The sequence below is a fragment of the Arachis ipaensis genome, chromosome B04 (assembly GCF_000816755.2).
Source record: "Arachis ipaensis cultivar K30076 chromosome B04, Araip1.1, whole genome shotgun sequence".
In the NCBI taxonomy this organism is placed as follows: domain Eukaryota; kingdom Viridiplantae; phylum Streptophyta; class Magnoliopsida; order Fabales; family Fabaceae; genus Arachis; species Arachis ipaensis.
In genome coordinates, this window is record NC_029788.2 from 17,984,788 (window position 1) to 17,999,753 (window position 14,966).

The 14,966-nt window shown below is 33.7% G+C and overlaps 2 protein-coding genes across 2 annotated transcripts; one reads left to right on the forward strand and one right to left on the reverse strand.

Annotated features, from left to right (window-relative positions):
• On the forward strand, positions 4,586–6,858 carry LOC107636183 (transforming acidic coiled-coil-containing protein 2-like). Its single transcript, XM_016339707.2, has 5 exons — positions 4,586–4,971; positions 5,192–5,318; positions 5,459–5,743; positions 5,831–5,938; positions 6,610–6,858. The coding sequence occupies exons 1-5, from the start codon at positions 4,586–4,588 to the stop codon at positions 6,856–6,858; spliced, it is 1,155 nt and encodes a 384-aa protein (XP_016195193.2).
• LOC107639058 lies at positions 11,281–12,300 on the reverse strand. The gene is made up of 3 exons (XM_021122372.1): positions 12,121–12,300; positions 11,748–11,897; positions 11,281–11,478 (listed from the first exon to the last, which is right to left on the reverse strand). The coding sequence occupies exons 1-3, from the start codon at positions 12,298–12,300 to the stop codon at positions 11,281–11,283; spliced, it is 528 nt and encodes a 175-aa protein (XP_020978031.1).

A 14,966-nucleotide genomic window follows, 5' to 3' on the forward strand; every position in this document is an offset into this window, starting at 1 on the left:
ATATAACAAAAACAAAAAAAAAACAAAATAAAGTACAAAGAATAAACTATTTTTAAAAATATTTTCGCAATTTTAGCGGACAAAATCCTCATCATATCGTTATTTTGTCATAATAAATTTAAAAAATTAAATTAAAAATATTATAAATTAATAGACGACATTCAAAACTTTTAAAGAAATACAATAGAAGCATTATCATTCTGAAAATACTCTTTTTATATTTAAACATATTTGAGAATAAAAATCTACTCTATTAAATATTTCATCTCATATATTATCTAGAACTTTAAATTAGGACAATTTTATATTACCTCTTTATTGTGTGTTTTTATAATTTAACATTTTAAAGATTTTTTATAGTAATTTTAATTTCAACAAAATATGATATAAATAAAATCCCATTAATATTAAAATAAAAAATACTTATCAAATAAATTTGAAAAATAAATAATATATTAACAAAAAAATAAAATTAATTTCTTAAAAACAATAGAAAAACGGTTGAACAGGCACGTTAGTGCCTGTTGAGTCGCTAGTAGTATTAATGTTGTTATTCATCATCTCCTTCATTATTTACAGTTTTGTATTTCACTTTCAATGTATATCTTTTTGTATTTTCTTTGAGAGGTAAAAGGTAAGAAAGAGAGGCATTGAGAAAAAACCATAGAGTGAAAAAGGCTGAAAGATACACTTGAGAGAAAAGCTAAGAGTGATTTCAGATTTTTTTTTGTTGTATTTTCTGTCTTGTGTCCTGTACCAGAGAGGTACCCCTTGCTAAGTTGGGTAAGCACTTAGTACATTGAGTTTAGGTTGAAACTTGTGTGCCCAGATAGGATCAGGTTAAGTCCTAGGGAATTGGTGTATGTAATACTTTGACTATAGTAAAAATTCCACCAATGTTGTGGTGGAGACTGGATATAAGTTGCATTGCACAAGACAACTGAATCAGGATACATGACTATGTTAACTTCTTCTTCTCTACTTTTGTTCTGTTTTTTGATTTTTATGAGACAAAACCAAATTGTCTCATAAATACTCTGCTACGTTATTCAAACAGAAATTGCTTTTGAGTTCTGGTTTTAAGGCTTAATCAAATAAAGTAAAAGAAGGTCATAGATTCAAACTCCTCTTTCTCTAAACCTTCTGTAACCTTCACGTTTTGTGACTGGTTTGGTGGCTTTGGTTGAAAATTAATCGCTAACGGTTAGCAATCGAAGTTAGTTGCTATTTTCAAATTTAGCGATCAAGATTTTAACGACCACCAAAATCGGTCGCTATTCTGATAATTTTTTATAGTGATATATTTTTATTTATTAAATAAAAAATATTAAAAATAATTAAAAGATAATTTATATTTTAATATTAATTAAATATTAAAATATTATTAAAATTTATCTAAAAAATAGGGCAATTTACCCAAATAAATAAAGTAGATGAAATATTTACTCAAATACACAAAACAGAAACATGTTACATGTATGTGCAATTTTTCATTTCTATGTAATCCGTGGGAAGCAACCACGGTTTTTAATTATTCGTATATTTTATATCGTATTAATGTCCTATATCTGTCTCAGTCTTCGTCCATAACAGCCACAGGTAACAATTGTTACTAATATAAGAGAAATAACTTTATATTATATGCATTTTCCCCGCAAACATGCAACTAAATGCGGCATGAATCTTGGTAGAGACAGCAGCCACCCCAGTATATCTCCTAGTAGTTAGAGAAAAATGGAGCTTCCAAAACTTGTTCAACTAATTTAATTTAATTTCTAAATAGTGCATAAACATATGCATTCCTCCCTCAGAAAAGTGTTCAATGTTCATACACACGGATTGGGAATCAGTTTCCAAATTTTAACCATCTAACATTTGATGTCCCACATCATCTTTCCTATTTATTAGGTCATGTAGCGAAATCTCTTTAAAAAATACCACTTATGATTTAATGACAAAAATAAAAAATAAAAAACAAATTACCAACCCTTAATTTATCAATTATTAATAATCCACAGCATGCTTCATTCAACCTTGCAAAAAAGCTTTCCTCATAAAATGTATTCTAAGTTCTAACTCAATTATCAAATGATGATATTTACTTTTCTTGTTTCACCATCAAAAACGCAAAAATAAAAAAAGAGAAAGGTTCAATCTCTTTTAATTAAATCTGAATACATAATTCATATGAATATCAAACACTACTAGAAAACTAGTTATTATAGACGGATATTTCCGACGGATTTTATCCCACTGAAATACAGACAGAATTTCAGAGGAATTTTTTTGTCGGAAAACAAAAAAGAATAGATTAGCATAAATTACAGATGGAAAAGAGAATCCGTCTATAATTCCGTCGGAAAAATTAATTTTTTTTTCCGTGGAATGGTTACAGATAGATTTTTCGTCTGTAATTAAGTAGACAAAACACGCGTTTTATTAAATTATTACAGACGAAAAATCCGTCTGTAATTTAAATGAAATCCGTCGGAAATATTGAAAACCATAGTTGAAGATTAACTCCATTCACTCCCCATTCACACCTAGTTACTCGCCATTCACTCCATTCACTCGCCATTCACTTCGCCCTGCACCCTGCCGCCCACAGCCACCGCAGTCTCTGCCGCCACTGCAGCCACGCAGCCCTCGCAGCTCCCCGCAACCCCCACAGCCTCGCAACCCCTCAGCGGCGCAGCCACCGCAGCCCCTACACAGACACAGCCTCCACCGCCACCGTAGAAGATTCGTCGCCGTCGGATTCCAAGCTTCTTTTTGTTCCAGATCAGCGCTTTCTTTGTCAGATTCCCTTCGCGCAGCTGGTAGATCGCAAACCCTAACTTTTCTATTCGTTCGTATTTTGTATTTTTCTTCAGCTGACGCTTCTTTTGCTCGTTACTCTCTCACGAAATCGGTTATTTCGTTTTCCTCGTTAATCATTTTTTTATTCATAATTGTTCATAAACAATGATAATATTGAATGCTGTATACTTTGTGAATTTTGTTCATAAAATGTCTATTAAGCAATTCATAATTTTGTTCATAATTTTGTTCACAATTGAGTACATATGAAAGGGCTGTTGGATGCGAGGAAATCTTTATAGCATAATGATGTTGGTGGTTAAATTGCTGTGAAATAAATCACGACATATATTGATCTTTTGTCAAATATCTGATCATCATTCTTTTCTTTTAGAAACCATACCTGGTACATATCTCCATTTTGCATGAGCATTATTCTCTTGAAGAGTTTCTATCAACAACTATGATACTGTAGTCTTTTATTTATTTATGTTATGTTATTTGTACCATTTGGTGTAGGATTTCCAAGGCAAGTTTCCCTATTGATTTGATCATACAAGTTGATCACTCCAGCTTTCATTTGCATAAGGTTTGTCAAATCTCTCATTTAATTCTATAGAACACTTGGTGTACTTATATCATAAGAACGATCAGTCTTTGTGTCTAATTCTTAGTAATCTGTATAAAGGTCCTAAAGTTAAAAATTTATTCTCTTCAAAATGTTCTTTCTGAAAAGTTATTTTTAAGGGATTAGTTACTGCTATTAATAATAAATATTCTAAAAAAAGACAATAAAATAAAATAATCCATTTAGAATAGCTAGTCCTTCTCAAAAACAAATGATTTAGCAATAAATTTTCTGTTACTGATGGTTCCTATATGATTTGATTAAAATGAGCTCTGTTGTTTGATGTGATGGTTGGTTTTTGATGTATGGCAGGAAGTTGCAGCACTCTCCGTGGAGCCTTGTGAAAGCAAAACAATTATTGTCACTGTTTTTGAGATTAAAAAAACAGAGGTTCTGGCCCTGAACTGCTCGACTCTGAATTATAAGTTAGGAATATTTTTCTAAGGTCAACTTGTATTGCCTTGTGGCAGGGATTAATGAGATTAAAAATCTGGATTCTTCAATGTTTAAATTTTAAAATGAACATCAACACGAGCATGAGCTTGTCATGGTGTCATCTTTTGTTATGAGTTGTTTATAGTTGTAGCTTTTTATTCCTTTGAAGTAATTAATAATAATTTTGAATAGTATAAATATTTATCACGAAAATGAATTTTACTAATGATTTTTCCTTTTTGCATGGATTCAGATACCAGCTTATATAGAAAGAGAAAGGGAATATTGATTTTTGGCTGTGAGTAGCTCCTTTTTTTTCTTCTTCTTACTTGATTCGGTGACAAAATCCAACTTGTCAACTATTCAATTATAATTTGATATATTTTTCCTCCGTCTCAGGTTTTTCCAACTTGTCAACTGTTCATTGTGTATAGTCTCTGAAAATCAATGAAATTAAATCATTAACATGCACAATTAAATTCAATGCAAATCAAGACTTCCCTTCAGGTACTGACATTACAACGCGAGACTGACAAGGTAACTATTAACCTGATCATAACTGTCAAAACAGACCACATACTACAGAATTGTGTAGTTACTTTAAAAACTAATTATAGTTCTATTCGAGTCACTGAGTTAGGGTTATGTCGCACTGTTTCTAAGGTTTTGAAATTAGTAGAATATTTAAATAGAAGTAAGCCTCTACACTACTGGTTGTAGGTCATGGCTCCTCGGGTCAAGGGTAAAGGTGTCAAGGGTCATAGAGGTTCTCGCACCACTGCCGCAGCCGCTATTTCAACCACCTCCACCTCTTCTGGGACTTCGGTTGTGCCAGATTTTCAGTCAGGACCACTTAGCCAGCAACCGTATTTGATGGCACCTAATCCAGGCTACACGGGTCTTCCTCCACCAAGTTGGCCTACTCCAGGATGTATGGGTCCCCCTCCTCCACCCCCTCCTCCAATTTCGATTCCTCCTCCGCTTCGCAATTCCAGTCTATTAGTTGATTCAGAGACACCTGGAAGCTCTAGTACATCTCCTCCATCAGAGACTGCATCGGTTCCTAATAGTGTCACAAAAGAAAGATTGGTTCCTGATGGAAAAACAAGGTAAAATTTGGATCTCTCCATAACTAATTTAGTATATTATTTTTCTCTATTAAATTTTATTATGCTATGTGACATGCATATGCTTCATGTGTCTGCTTCTTCTTTAAGTCATTACCACCATCTTCCTCCTCCTCCTCCTCCTAACTAAATTAAATAAAGATGTCCCAAAAGACCAAAACAATTAGTTTCCTAACTTGTCAATTCTTTATGAAATTATCAGTTGGTTACCTTTTCCTCCTAGTTCTCAGAAGATTACAGAGATCATCAAGAAACGATATGATAAACCGTACAAAAAGTTTGGAGATGTCCCTCTTCTGACAAAGAAGCTTTGGTTTAAGGAGTGGAAGGTAAAAGTGTTGGATTATTTATAATGATTGAATAACTTGTTCTTTCTTTTTTAATCATAACTTGTCTTTAATCATAACTTGATTGAATATTGTCCATGTGATTTGAATCTTATAAGTAGCAACTTGATGAGTATGTGCAGAGCCACTTTCTTATTGATGATGATGATGATGAGTTTTTCTGGAGGGCTTTCAAGTATAGGACAAGTAAGCGATTTAGCCAAATGATGTCTGATATCCGTAAGGGTGTGGATACAACCCACGAATGGCTAATTCCTGCTTACAAAAAGGTGTTGGAAAGGTACTGGGAAACAGATGAGAAATGGAAAAATATAAGGAAAAAAGCAAGGGAGAATCGAGCGTCACTCTTAGCTGGTTCTGTCCATTGCGGTGGTTCTATTCCATTGAGCTCAACTATAGAGAGGATGGTAATATAATTTAAGTGGATTTAGATCTTATTTAATAGACATCTATTTATGTAAAATTTTTCTTATTTTGTGTTTTATGTGGAACAGAAGAAGCAGTTGGGCCGTACACCAACCCACGAGGAGGTCTTCAAAGAAACCCACACACTTAAAAGTGACAAGTCTAAATGGGTGGACAAGCGCTCTCAAGACACTCATGTGAGATATAGCATACATGTTAAATTAATGACTTGCTGCCACTTGAATATTTATATGCCCTTTTGTTTTTCTGGTCATGTTTTCCATGGTTTATACTTCCCTCTCACAATTGCTTAATTTAATTAGGTCACAAAGGAGAAGCTAATTACCTGATTTATACTTACCTAGTCATTTTTTCCTTTCTTTTTATAGTGCCTTTATCTTCTTTCCTTTCTTGTTCCATTTTGCTCTTTCTGTTTATTTAATAATAAGTATGAATTATTAGTCATGTGTATATGGTAAATACTAACATTGTACTAGTTAATTAATTAGTAATATATTGGGTAATAATCAAGAATATGACAATGGTAGTGCATGGTTCAGTGAAACTGACAGAAAACTCACCAATCTGTTATGTTGGTTAGGCTTGATTTGTTGAATAATCAAGATTGTATTAAAGAAAATGGTTAGTGCAGTTAGGACCTAATCTGTTATGTTGGTTAGGCTTGATTTGTTGACCAACTCACCAACTCTATTTTGGTATCTCTTATGCATATATATATATTGTACGTGCATGAGACTCAGTAATGCATATATATATATATATATATATATATATTTGCTGCACTGTGATATGCATGGCTATTTGTCTTAATAATAATAATATAATTGATATAACCATTGTGCAACAGGAGAAGTTTATAAAAAAGTTAGCAGAAGTTCAGGCCCAACATGCCGAGGCTCAAGCACAAGGAATGGAGCTACAACCAATTGATGAAGATTTTATTTGGGAGGAAGTGTGTGGTGGGCAAAAGAAGAATCGAGTTTACGGAAAAGGGTCATTCTTTTCTAACTCTATCAAGTCTGGAACCACTTCTGCCAATTCTGTATCTGGAAGAGCACCAAGAAATCAAAATTCTGTTCCTAATTTGCGAGAATAGATTCATAATCTCAATGAAGAGCTTTTTCAGCGTGTTACTCAACAAACAGATGAGCGTATTAGTAAGTTGTTAGCTACACGCTTGGCTCCTTTGGAAAAGACTCAAAAGAAGTTAGAAAAGTTGGAACGGGCAATTGGAAAGGCCAAGAAGGAAAAGCTGAAACAAAAAATATGTTAGCTATTATGAGAAGGTTAGAGCGTCAAATAGTTCTAGTGCAGTTCCACTACCACTGCCACCACCGCCACCCTCAATGTCTTCGGATGAGGACTATGATGATGATGAGGATAAAGATGACACTGAAGACTATAGCTGATAGTTTTAGCATGGTTGAACAATATACTAGGAATTATAGTTGATGATCAATACATTTTGTTTATATTTTGAATTATATTGACTTGCTTGTTTATAGTACTTTTCTTTTAGTTTGATAATACGATGAATGTTTATTTTGTATGAAAATAAGTTTATTTTGTAATTAGAAAAAGTAAAAAAAATTCTATTTTACCTTACAGACGGATTTACAGACGGATTTTCTGTCTGTAATCATGATTTTCCAAAGTTTAAATTACAGACGGAAAATCTGTCGAAAAATCCGTCTGTAATTACAGACGAAAAATCCGTCTGTAATTACAGACGAAAAATCCGTCTGAAAATCTGTCTGTAATTACAGACAGAAAATCCGTCTGAAAATCCGCCTGTAATTACAGACGAAAAATCCGTCTGAAAATCCGCCTGTAATTACAGACGGAAAATCCGTCTGAAAATTCGTCTGTAAGTTTGTCGCCTTCAGGAAATGGAGGGAGAATTTACAGAGGGAATATCCGTCGGTAACTAGTAAAAATCCGTTGGTAATTTTTCGACGGAAAAAATCCGTCGGTAAATAATTTCCGACGGGGCTTTTACAGAGGGACAAAATCCGTCGGTAATTTCGTCGGTAACCAAAAATCCGTCTGTAATAAAGACTAAATCTGTCTGTAAATCTGTCTGTATTTATCCATTTTCTAGTTGTGAAAGTTGCCACACTAGAACATGATTTACAATTTGATCCAAAACCAAAAACAAAGCTAAAAGTAGCAAAGTTCAAAAAACCAGATCGGTCATCGAACCATTCTAGTTACAGGTTTATTAGTTTATTAGTCTAATTGGTCTAACCGTGATTCAACCAGAAAAATCATTTTAAAATAAAATAATAAATAAATTACAAATAAATATCATAAAATATAATTATAGTCTAATATAAATCTTAAAATATCTTCCAAATTTAAAACATTACACGAAATGTCGTCAATCAAATCCATATGATCTTAAATACAATCTCAAAAGTTAAATAGTGAAAAGAAATATCTAAATATTATGATGATTTATCAATCATCAAAATCCACAAGAACTTGTTGCAAATTTGCTTCGGTGGGATCATCTTCACCTTCATTTCCACCCTCTTGAGCAGATGAATTAAGAGATGCAGCATAAAGACCACTACTATCACCGCTGTATAAATCAGCATCAATATTACCTAATAAAATACGCATGTTATCATTATATTAAAAACTAACAATATTCTAATAAATCATCAAAAAATAAACTATAATACTCACGCAATAAGTGCCATCCACATTACTAGGAAGATCAGGCTCTTTCTCTACAACCTCTTCCGTCACCCAAAAGTCAACTAAATTGATGATTTCATAATCAATTGGATCATATTGTATCTTTTGCTTTCTTTTTTTTTCCTTCCTAAAAAATTAAATACGATATATGAAAAATTAATAATTTACACATTTGTTATCATAAAGATTACATATGAAATAATATGATATTGCACGAAACATATATTACCTGAATTTAAGACGCAAATTATAAGTAACATAAACAATGTCATTCAATCTATCGTGCTCCAACTTATTTCTTCTTTTTGTATAAAAATCACCGGGGGAATAGACGACGTACCGAGCTAGAAGAGACGGTCTACCCGTATGGGTTTGGGAGAGGGGAAGGAGGAGGCCGCGGAGACGCCGACAACCACAGACGACGGCGGCGGTTTCGTTGACGAAGCTGGGTTCATAACTAGAAAATGGATTAATACAGACAGATTTAGTCTTTATTACAGACATATTTTTTGTTACCGACAAAATTACCGACGGATTTTGTCCCTCTGTAAAAGCCCCGTCGAAAATTATTTACCGACGGATTTTTTCCGTCGGAAAATTACCGACGGATTTTCCGTCTGTAATTACAGACGGATTTTCAGACGGATCCGTCTGTAATTACAGACAGATTTTCCGTCTTTCGACAGATTTTTCATCTGTAATTTAAACTTTGGAAAATCATCCCGCACTCTGAATACAGACAAAAAATCCATCTGTAAATCCGTCAGTAAGGTAAAATAGAATTTTTTTTAGATTTTTCCATTGCAAAATAAACTTGTTTTCATACAAAATAAATATAAATTTAATGAATACAAATTTTCATCTAACTTATATTCGAATATTTATAATATTTCAAAAAATAAAGAAAATGTAATTGATACATCAACTATAATCCTCAATGTATTTTTCAACCATACTAAACCATACTAAAAGCTGTGTTATTCTCCATACTAAAACAGAAATTGGAAAACGCCAAAAATCTCCATATCAGTTTAGACCTCAGTTACAACAATCTCTCAGGTGAAATCTCAGCTTCTCTTGGGAATCTATGGAAATTAGAAGCACTTGATCTTTCCCACAATCAACTCACTGGAGAAGTCCCTCCACAAGTTGGTGACATGAGCAGCTTGGGAGTGCTTAATCTCTCCTACAACAACCTTCAAGAAAAATTGGACAGCAAATTCTCTCATTGGCCGGACGAGTCATTTGAAGGGAACCAACAACTTTGTGGAAGCCCTCTTGATCACTGCAACCGTGATGATGCTTCTAGCAGAGATCAATCAGGCCTAACTGCATCATCAGTAGTGCTAATATCTGCCATTTCAACACTACCAGCAGTTGCACTATTTATACTTGCATTCAGAGCCTTCTTCAGAAACAAACCAGAACATTTTAAGAGAGACAGTGTATATGCATAGACCATGTTAGCTATGTCAAAAAGTACAAACCCTATTTATACTTGCTTGTTCCAGCTGCTTCACCCATCTTCCAACTCACCAGGGCAACTCCTATGTATTTTAATCTGCAAATGCCATTCAAAATTGCAATTACAAATTATTAGAATTCAAGTATTTGTACAGAAACTGATCATTTTTACCATAACTATTATAACTTTTAAAGCCAAGAAAGTTCAAAAATGTTTGAACAGCATAACAAATACTAACCTCACTCTGAATAAGTTCTTAGCACAGTAGACACATGGTATAAAGTATAAACCCTACAAATATTACCCTCTCTGCAGTCAAATAATTAATCACAATAAGCATGCAAAGTAGCTCAATTCCCACTTCCCAACCACTCAATAATCCGACCAATTTAAGCATGCAAAGTATCTAAATCTTGTGAATTGGGAAAAGGAAGCACATAAAACAAGTTCCGCTCTTTTCCATCTCTCTTAGGAAATTCATCAAACACATGGCAAGCATAACAATGCTGAAGCGAGACAATCTCTCAAGCATGTTCCTCCAACAACAATAACAACACAATTAACAGGGAAATTGAAATTGCTTCTATTGGTGGTAAAATTTATCAAAACCTTCAAAAATTTTAAGTGAAAGATAGCGAGGTTTTAATCTTAGCAAGTAACCTTAAACAAGCAAGTAACTCTAACAAGCAAGTAACCTCAAACAAGAAAAGCTTATACCTTCCTTCTCGTCAATTTTTGTTCAGTCAACTGTCAAACAAGAACATATTCAAATAATTAGAATAAAGCAACAAAATTTGGAGAGAAGAATGTTAGAGAGAAGAAAACTTAACTCAAAAGGTAGGAAAATTTGGAGCCACCTTCAAGCATTGCTATCCCACGTTGTACATCTTGCAATCATTTTGAGTGAACAAGAGCCCACGATAATTACAGGAGACACTCCTACAAGAACTCATCAGATTGCTTCCCAGCCTCAGCAACCTCTCTCTCACACCCCTACACAAAACTCGAGTTATAAAAAGCAGCAAAGGAACAATAAAAAGACAAGGAGGTTTTAATTGTTATCAACAATTTCTTTTGTGAATGAAACCTATCATGCTCTAAGCTATAGCTTTAACTGATTACACAATGATCCATCACAACAGGAAATTGTTTCATAGAAGCTGCAATTCCTCCTCCTTAACTAAAATAACAAAAGATATGTGATTGAATTATATGTGATTTAGAATTGTGACATGACATCATTAGAGAAAATAATGTGACTTAAATTTATTGTATAAAGAGTTAGTATCAATTTTTGTATATATATCAATTTTTGAAAATAGTCACATGAATTTGCAAAGTAACAAGATCTTAAGAAACAAAGTAACAAATAGATGGAGTGTGTGACCTGAAGGAATCGGAGGGGTAAGTCTCCCCAGGTCTTGGGTTCCGGAAGGCTTTCAACTTCCCTGAAATTGGTGAGGAAAGCCACCCTTCCATCTCTGGTGGAGCCCAACCATGTGCCACCGCCGAGCTCAAAATCCAAAAATTTTCACTCAAAATCAGAACCTATCTTGATCAAAAGCAGAGCATGGCAGAAATGATTAAAAACTCCATTTCCATCAAGTCCATAATAAATTGGAACTTGGAGGCTTTATGGTAACCAATATATCTACAAAATAAATTAAAAAAAAGCAACCCAGCTACTAGAAAACATATAATTCAAAATTTAGACAATATATGAATGATGAACAAAATGGCAAAGTCATTGTTTTATTGTTTTCACAGATCACAGATATTTAAAACCAATCATGACACTTGATATATATCAATCTCACCTTAGAACGAGTAAACAATAAAGAGATGCTAAAAGTGTGTGCCATTGCCTCAAAATTTGCAGGGCCATTTTCTACAGAGGTTGCCTGAACCCAGATGGAAGAAAGCAACAGACTCACTTGGTGACTGCTCAATCTAAGAGAACCTAAATCCTAAAACAAATAACCCCATGGTTAGGAACAACCAAGGGTCTCCATTGTTGGACAAGAAAAAATAAATGACCAAACCAACTGATAGATGTATGTTATAAAATTGAATCCAAGAAGAATCAATAAAATTTAAATATGATCGACACAAACTCCATCATATCATATGCTCCCACCATGGCACTATTAAGATAATACAATTAATACCGATAAGTTGAAAATGTCATACCTCTTTTCCATCAGTTAGTGCACGAGTAAAGCTATAACCACGATATGGATGAACAGCATTTTTATCCCCAGTAATTCCTACAACCATGTTTCCTTTTAGCAGTTTCCCATTTAAGTGTTCTGCTTCAGAGAAACTATCATGCTGAATGTGAAAGCTATTACTCTGTACCTTCATAGCCATCTTTGTTTTCTAGTCCAACTAAGGAGAAAACATTGATGTCATAAGCACCATAGAGAAGACACTATGTGCTCCAATTTGTGTTTCACGTCTGGATGAGCCATGGCCACAAGTAATTGATGGAACAAGGCATCAGGGAAAGCCTGGAATAAGTCCAGAAAACACCCTATGTCTTTAGATAAACGAATAAAGCTGAATAGGTAGAAATGTTATTTTCAGTCTATGTAGGAATGCTTGCCTTCTTCTGATATGACACATTAAGGACAGAACTGATTAATTTTGCAGTTTGATAGACATCAGAAATTATTGTTCTGGCTAGGAGGGTAGAAGTAGAAATATTCTCTAAAACCACAGCCATCAAATCAAGAATGGGTCCTACATCCCCAACCTGTTCTACAAAGCACACTACTTCAGGAATTATATTAAATCAAACTATTGGCAGTTCAGTATTTTAACAATCAGGTTCTAAGTATGAGATCTGAAACGGAAATAGAGTCACTATCACCTTCATAATTTGAAGAAAGTCACTAAGAAATAATTCCTGTGTTGCCTTGGACTGGTGACTGCAGGCCAAGATTTCCATCATATGCTTGATAGCCACATCATATATCCCAAGTGAAGCATACCTCCTATAACAATGAAAAGTAAGAAAGTTTAAAGAATCTAGATGCATATGTTCTACATTATTAAACAACCAGAATATGCTATTACTGAAGCAAGTCAAACTTACTGTCCTATATGAAAATGAACATGATCATTGATGTAGCTCCAAGTAGAAGGATCATTATCACACTGCAGCAAGAAGCAGCAGCAAAAGAAAAAAGATAATGCAGTGAAAGGAAACACCAAAAATTGAAAAACCATGAGAAAAAAAGTTTCAACAACAAATTTTAAATCAAACTAATTACTAAAATCAGAAAAAACAAATCTAACTAAACATAATCTAATCAAAACCTAAAAATTCACTAATCAGAAAACAAATTTAACTAAACTAATTACTAAAATCAAACTAACTAAACAAAATTAATTGAACTTAACAGAAATTAAAAGAATTTTGAAACTAAAACCTGGAAGCATTGACTGGAGGAGATGATGGCTGCGACGCTGAGAAGATATGCGAGCCAAAACTGAGTGGGGATAAAAGGAGAGAGAGAGGTGCGGCGGTGGTGGGGACAGACGCTGCTACAGGTGGCACCGGTGTGCTGGAGCTCACTTGAGACGAAGAGAACAGGAGCTTGAGCTTGATTTGTTCTGCGAACGAGAAAGAACGAGAGAGACAGGGGCTGTGTTCTACTGGTTCAGTGTTTAAAAGAGAGGAGAAGAAGGAGAAGGTAGCTGCGGTGGTTAGGGTGGCAGCGGTGGCGCTGTGAGTGAGGAAAGAAGAAGAAGCAGCTCGTGCGACAGAGAAGCTCGTTGAAGGAGAAAGGAACAACTGGTTTGTTCTATGATTTTGTGTGTGTGAAAGGGGTTCGATAGAGTGAGGGTGAATTTAGCTTTAAATTAAAATTTTTCGACGGAAAATTTTAAATTACAGACGGATTTTTCCATCTGTAATAATTTAATAAAATGCAGCGTTTTTGCCTATTTAATTACAGACGAATTTTCCGTCTGTAACCATTTCTCACAGAAAAAAATTAATTTTTTTGACGGAATTATCGACGGATTCTCTTTTTCGTCCGTAATTTATGCTAATTCATTTTTTTTTCGACAAAAAATCCCTCTGAAATTCCGTCTGTATTTCCGTGAGATAAAATCCGTCAGAAATATTCGTCTGTAATAACTAATTTTCTAATAGTGGTTTTGGATTCCTTAGTGCCAGCCGGTTTAGTAGTTTCTCAATAGTTTGAAAGACAATTTTAGAAGGAGGATCGGACCATTTTTTATATTGGTTTCAGTTGAATCGATTCAATTGGCCGGTCCGGTTTTCAGAACATTGAAAGGTAGACATTTTAGCTTTAAAGTTGCATGATTTACAAAAGATTTAATTATTCTGTTGGTCCCTATAATTTCACTAAATTTTTAATTAGTTCCTATACTTTTTTTTTGTTTTCAATTAGATTCCTACATTGCTTTAATTTTGTAGTTAAGTTTTTCCTAGTGTAAAAAATATTAGAGTTAACTGAATATTTTTTCGCAAATTGAAGGTATTTATAATTAAAAACTTAATTAAATCTCTGACCATATTTATTATGGTAAAAATATATGTTAATTTTAACATTTTTAACATGAAAATGATGTAATTACAAAATTAAAAGTAGTGTAAGTCCAACTGAAAAAAAAAAAATATAAAGACCTAATTAAAAATTTGATAAAACTATAAAATCCAACAAAATAATTAAATCTTTATAAAATTATTATCATTCCATAACCATGTAGGACCATAAAAAAACGGGACAAAAAACCAAATAAAACCTTAATAATGCAACACACTCTTCTTTTTCTTTCAATCCCTTCACATAATTGAACATCCATTCACATTTTCATCGCTGAAAATCTCAAAGGAAACCAACGGTCTTGATTGAATTTGACAACCATATTCTTGATCTAGTCCCGCACAGATGATATTATAAGGAGGATGATAGTATGAAGGACCACCCATGGGGTACAATCTATTGTAGTAAGCACCAGCGTACACCATCGGTGGAGGACAACTAGTTTCTGTGTACAAG

Coding starts and splice junctions, on each gene's coding strand:
- LOC107636183 (XM_016339707.2), top strand. CDS start 4,586: ATGGCTCCTCGGGTCAAGGGTAAAGGTGTCAAGGGTCATAGAGGTTCT. Junction 4,972..5,191: donor GTTCCTGATGGAAAAACAAG/GTAAAATTTGGA, acceptor TGAAATTATCAG/TTGGTTACCTTTTCCTCCTA. Junction 5,939..6,609: donor AGCGCTCTCAAGACACTCAT/GTGAGATATAGC, acceptor ATTGTGCAACAG/GAGAAGTTTATAAAAAAGTT.
- LOC107639058 (XM_021122372.1), bottom strand. CDS start 12,300: ATGGCTATGAAGGTACAGAGTAATAGCTTTCACATTCAGCATGATAGT. Junction 11,898..12,120: donor CACTAACTGATGGAAAAGAG/GTATGACATTTT, acceptor TATTTGTTTTAG/GATTTAGGTTCTCTTAGATT. Junction 11,479..11,747: donor TATTGTTTACTCGTTCTAAG/GTGAGATTGATA, acceptor TGATCAAGATAG/GTTCTGATTTTGAGTGAAAA.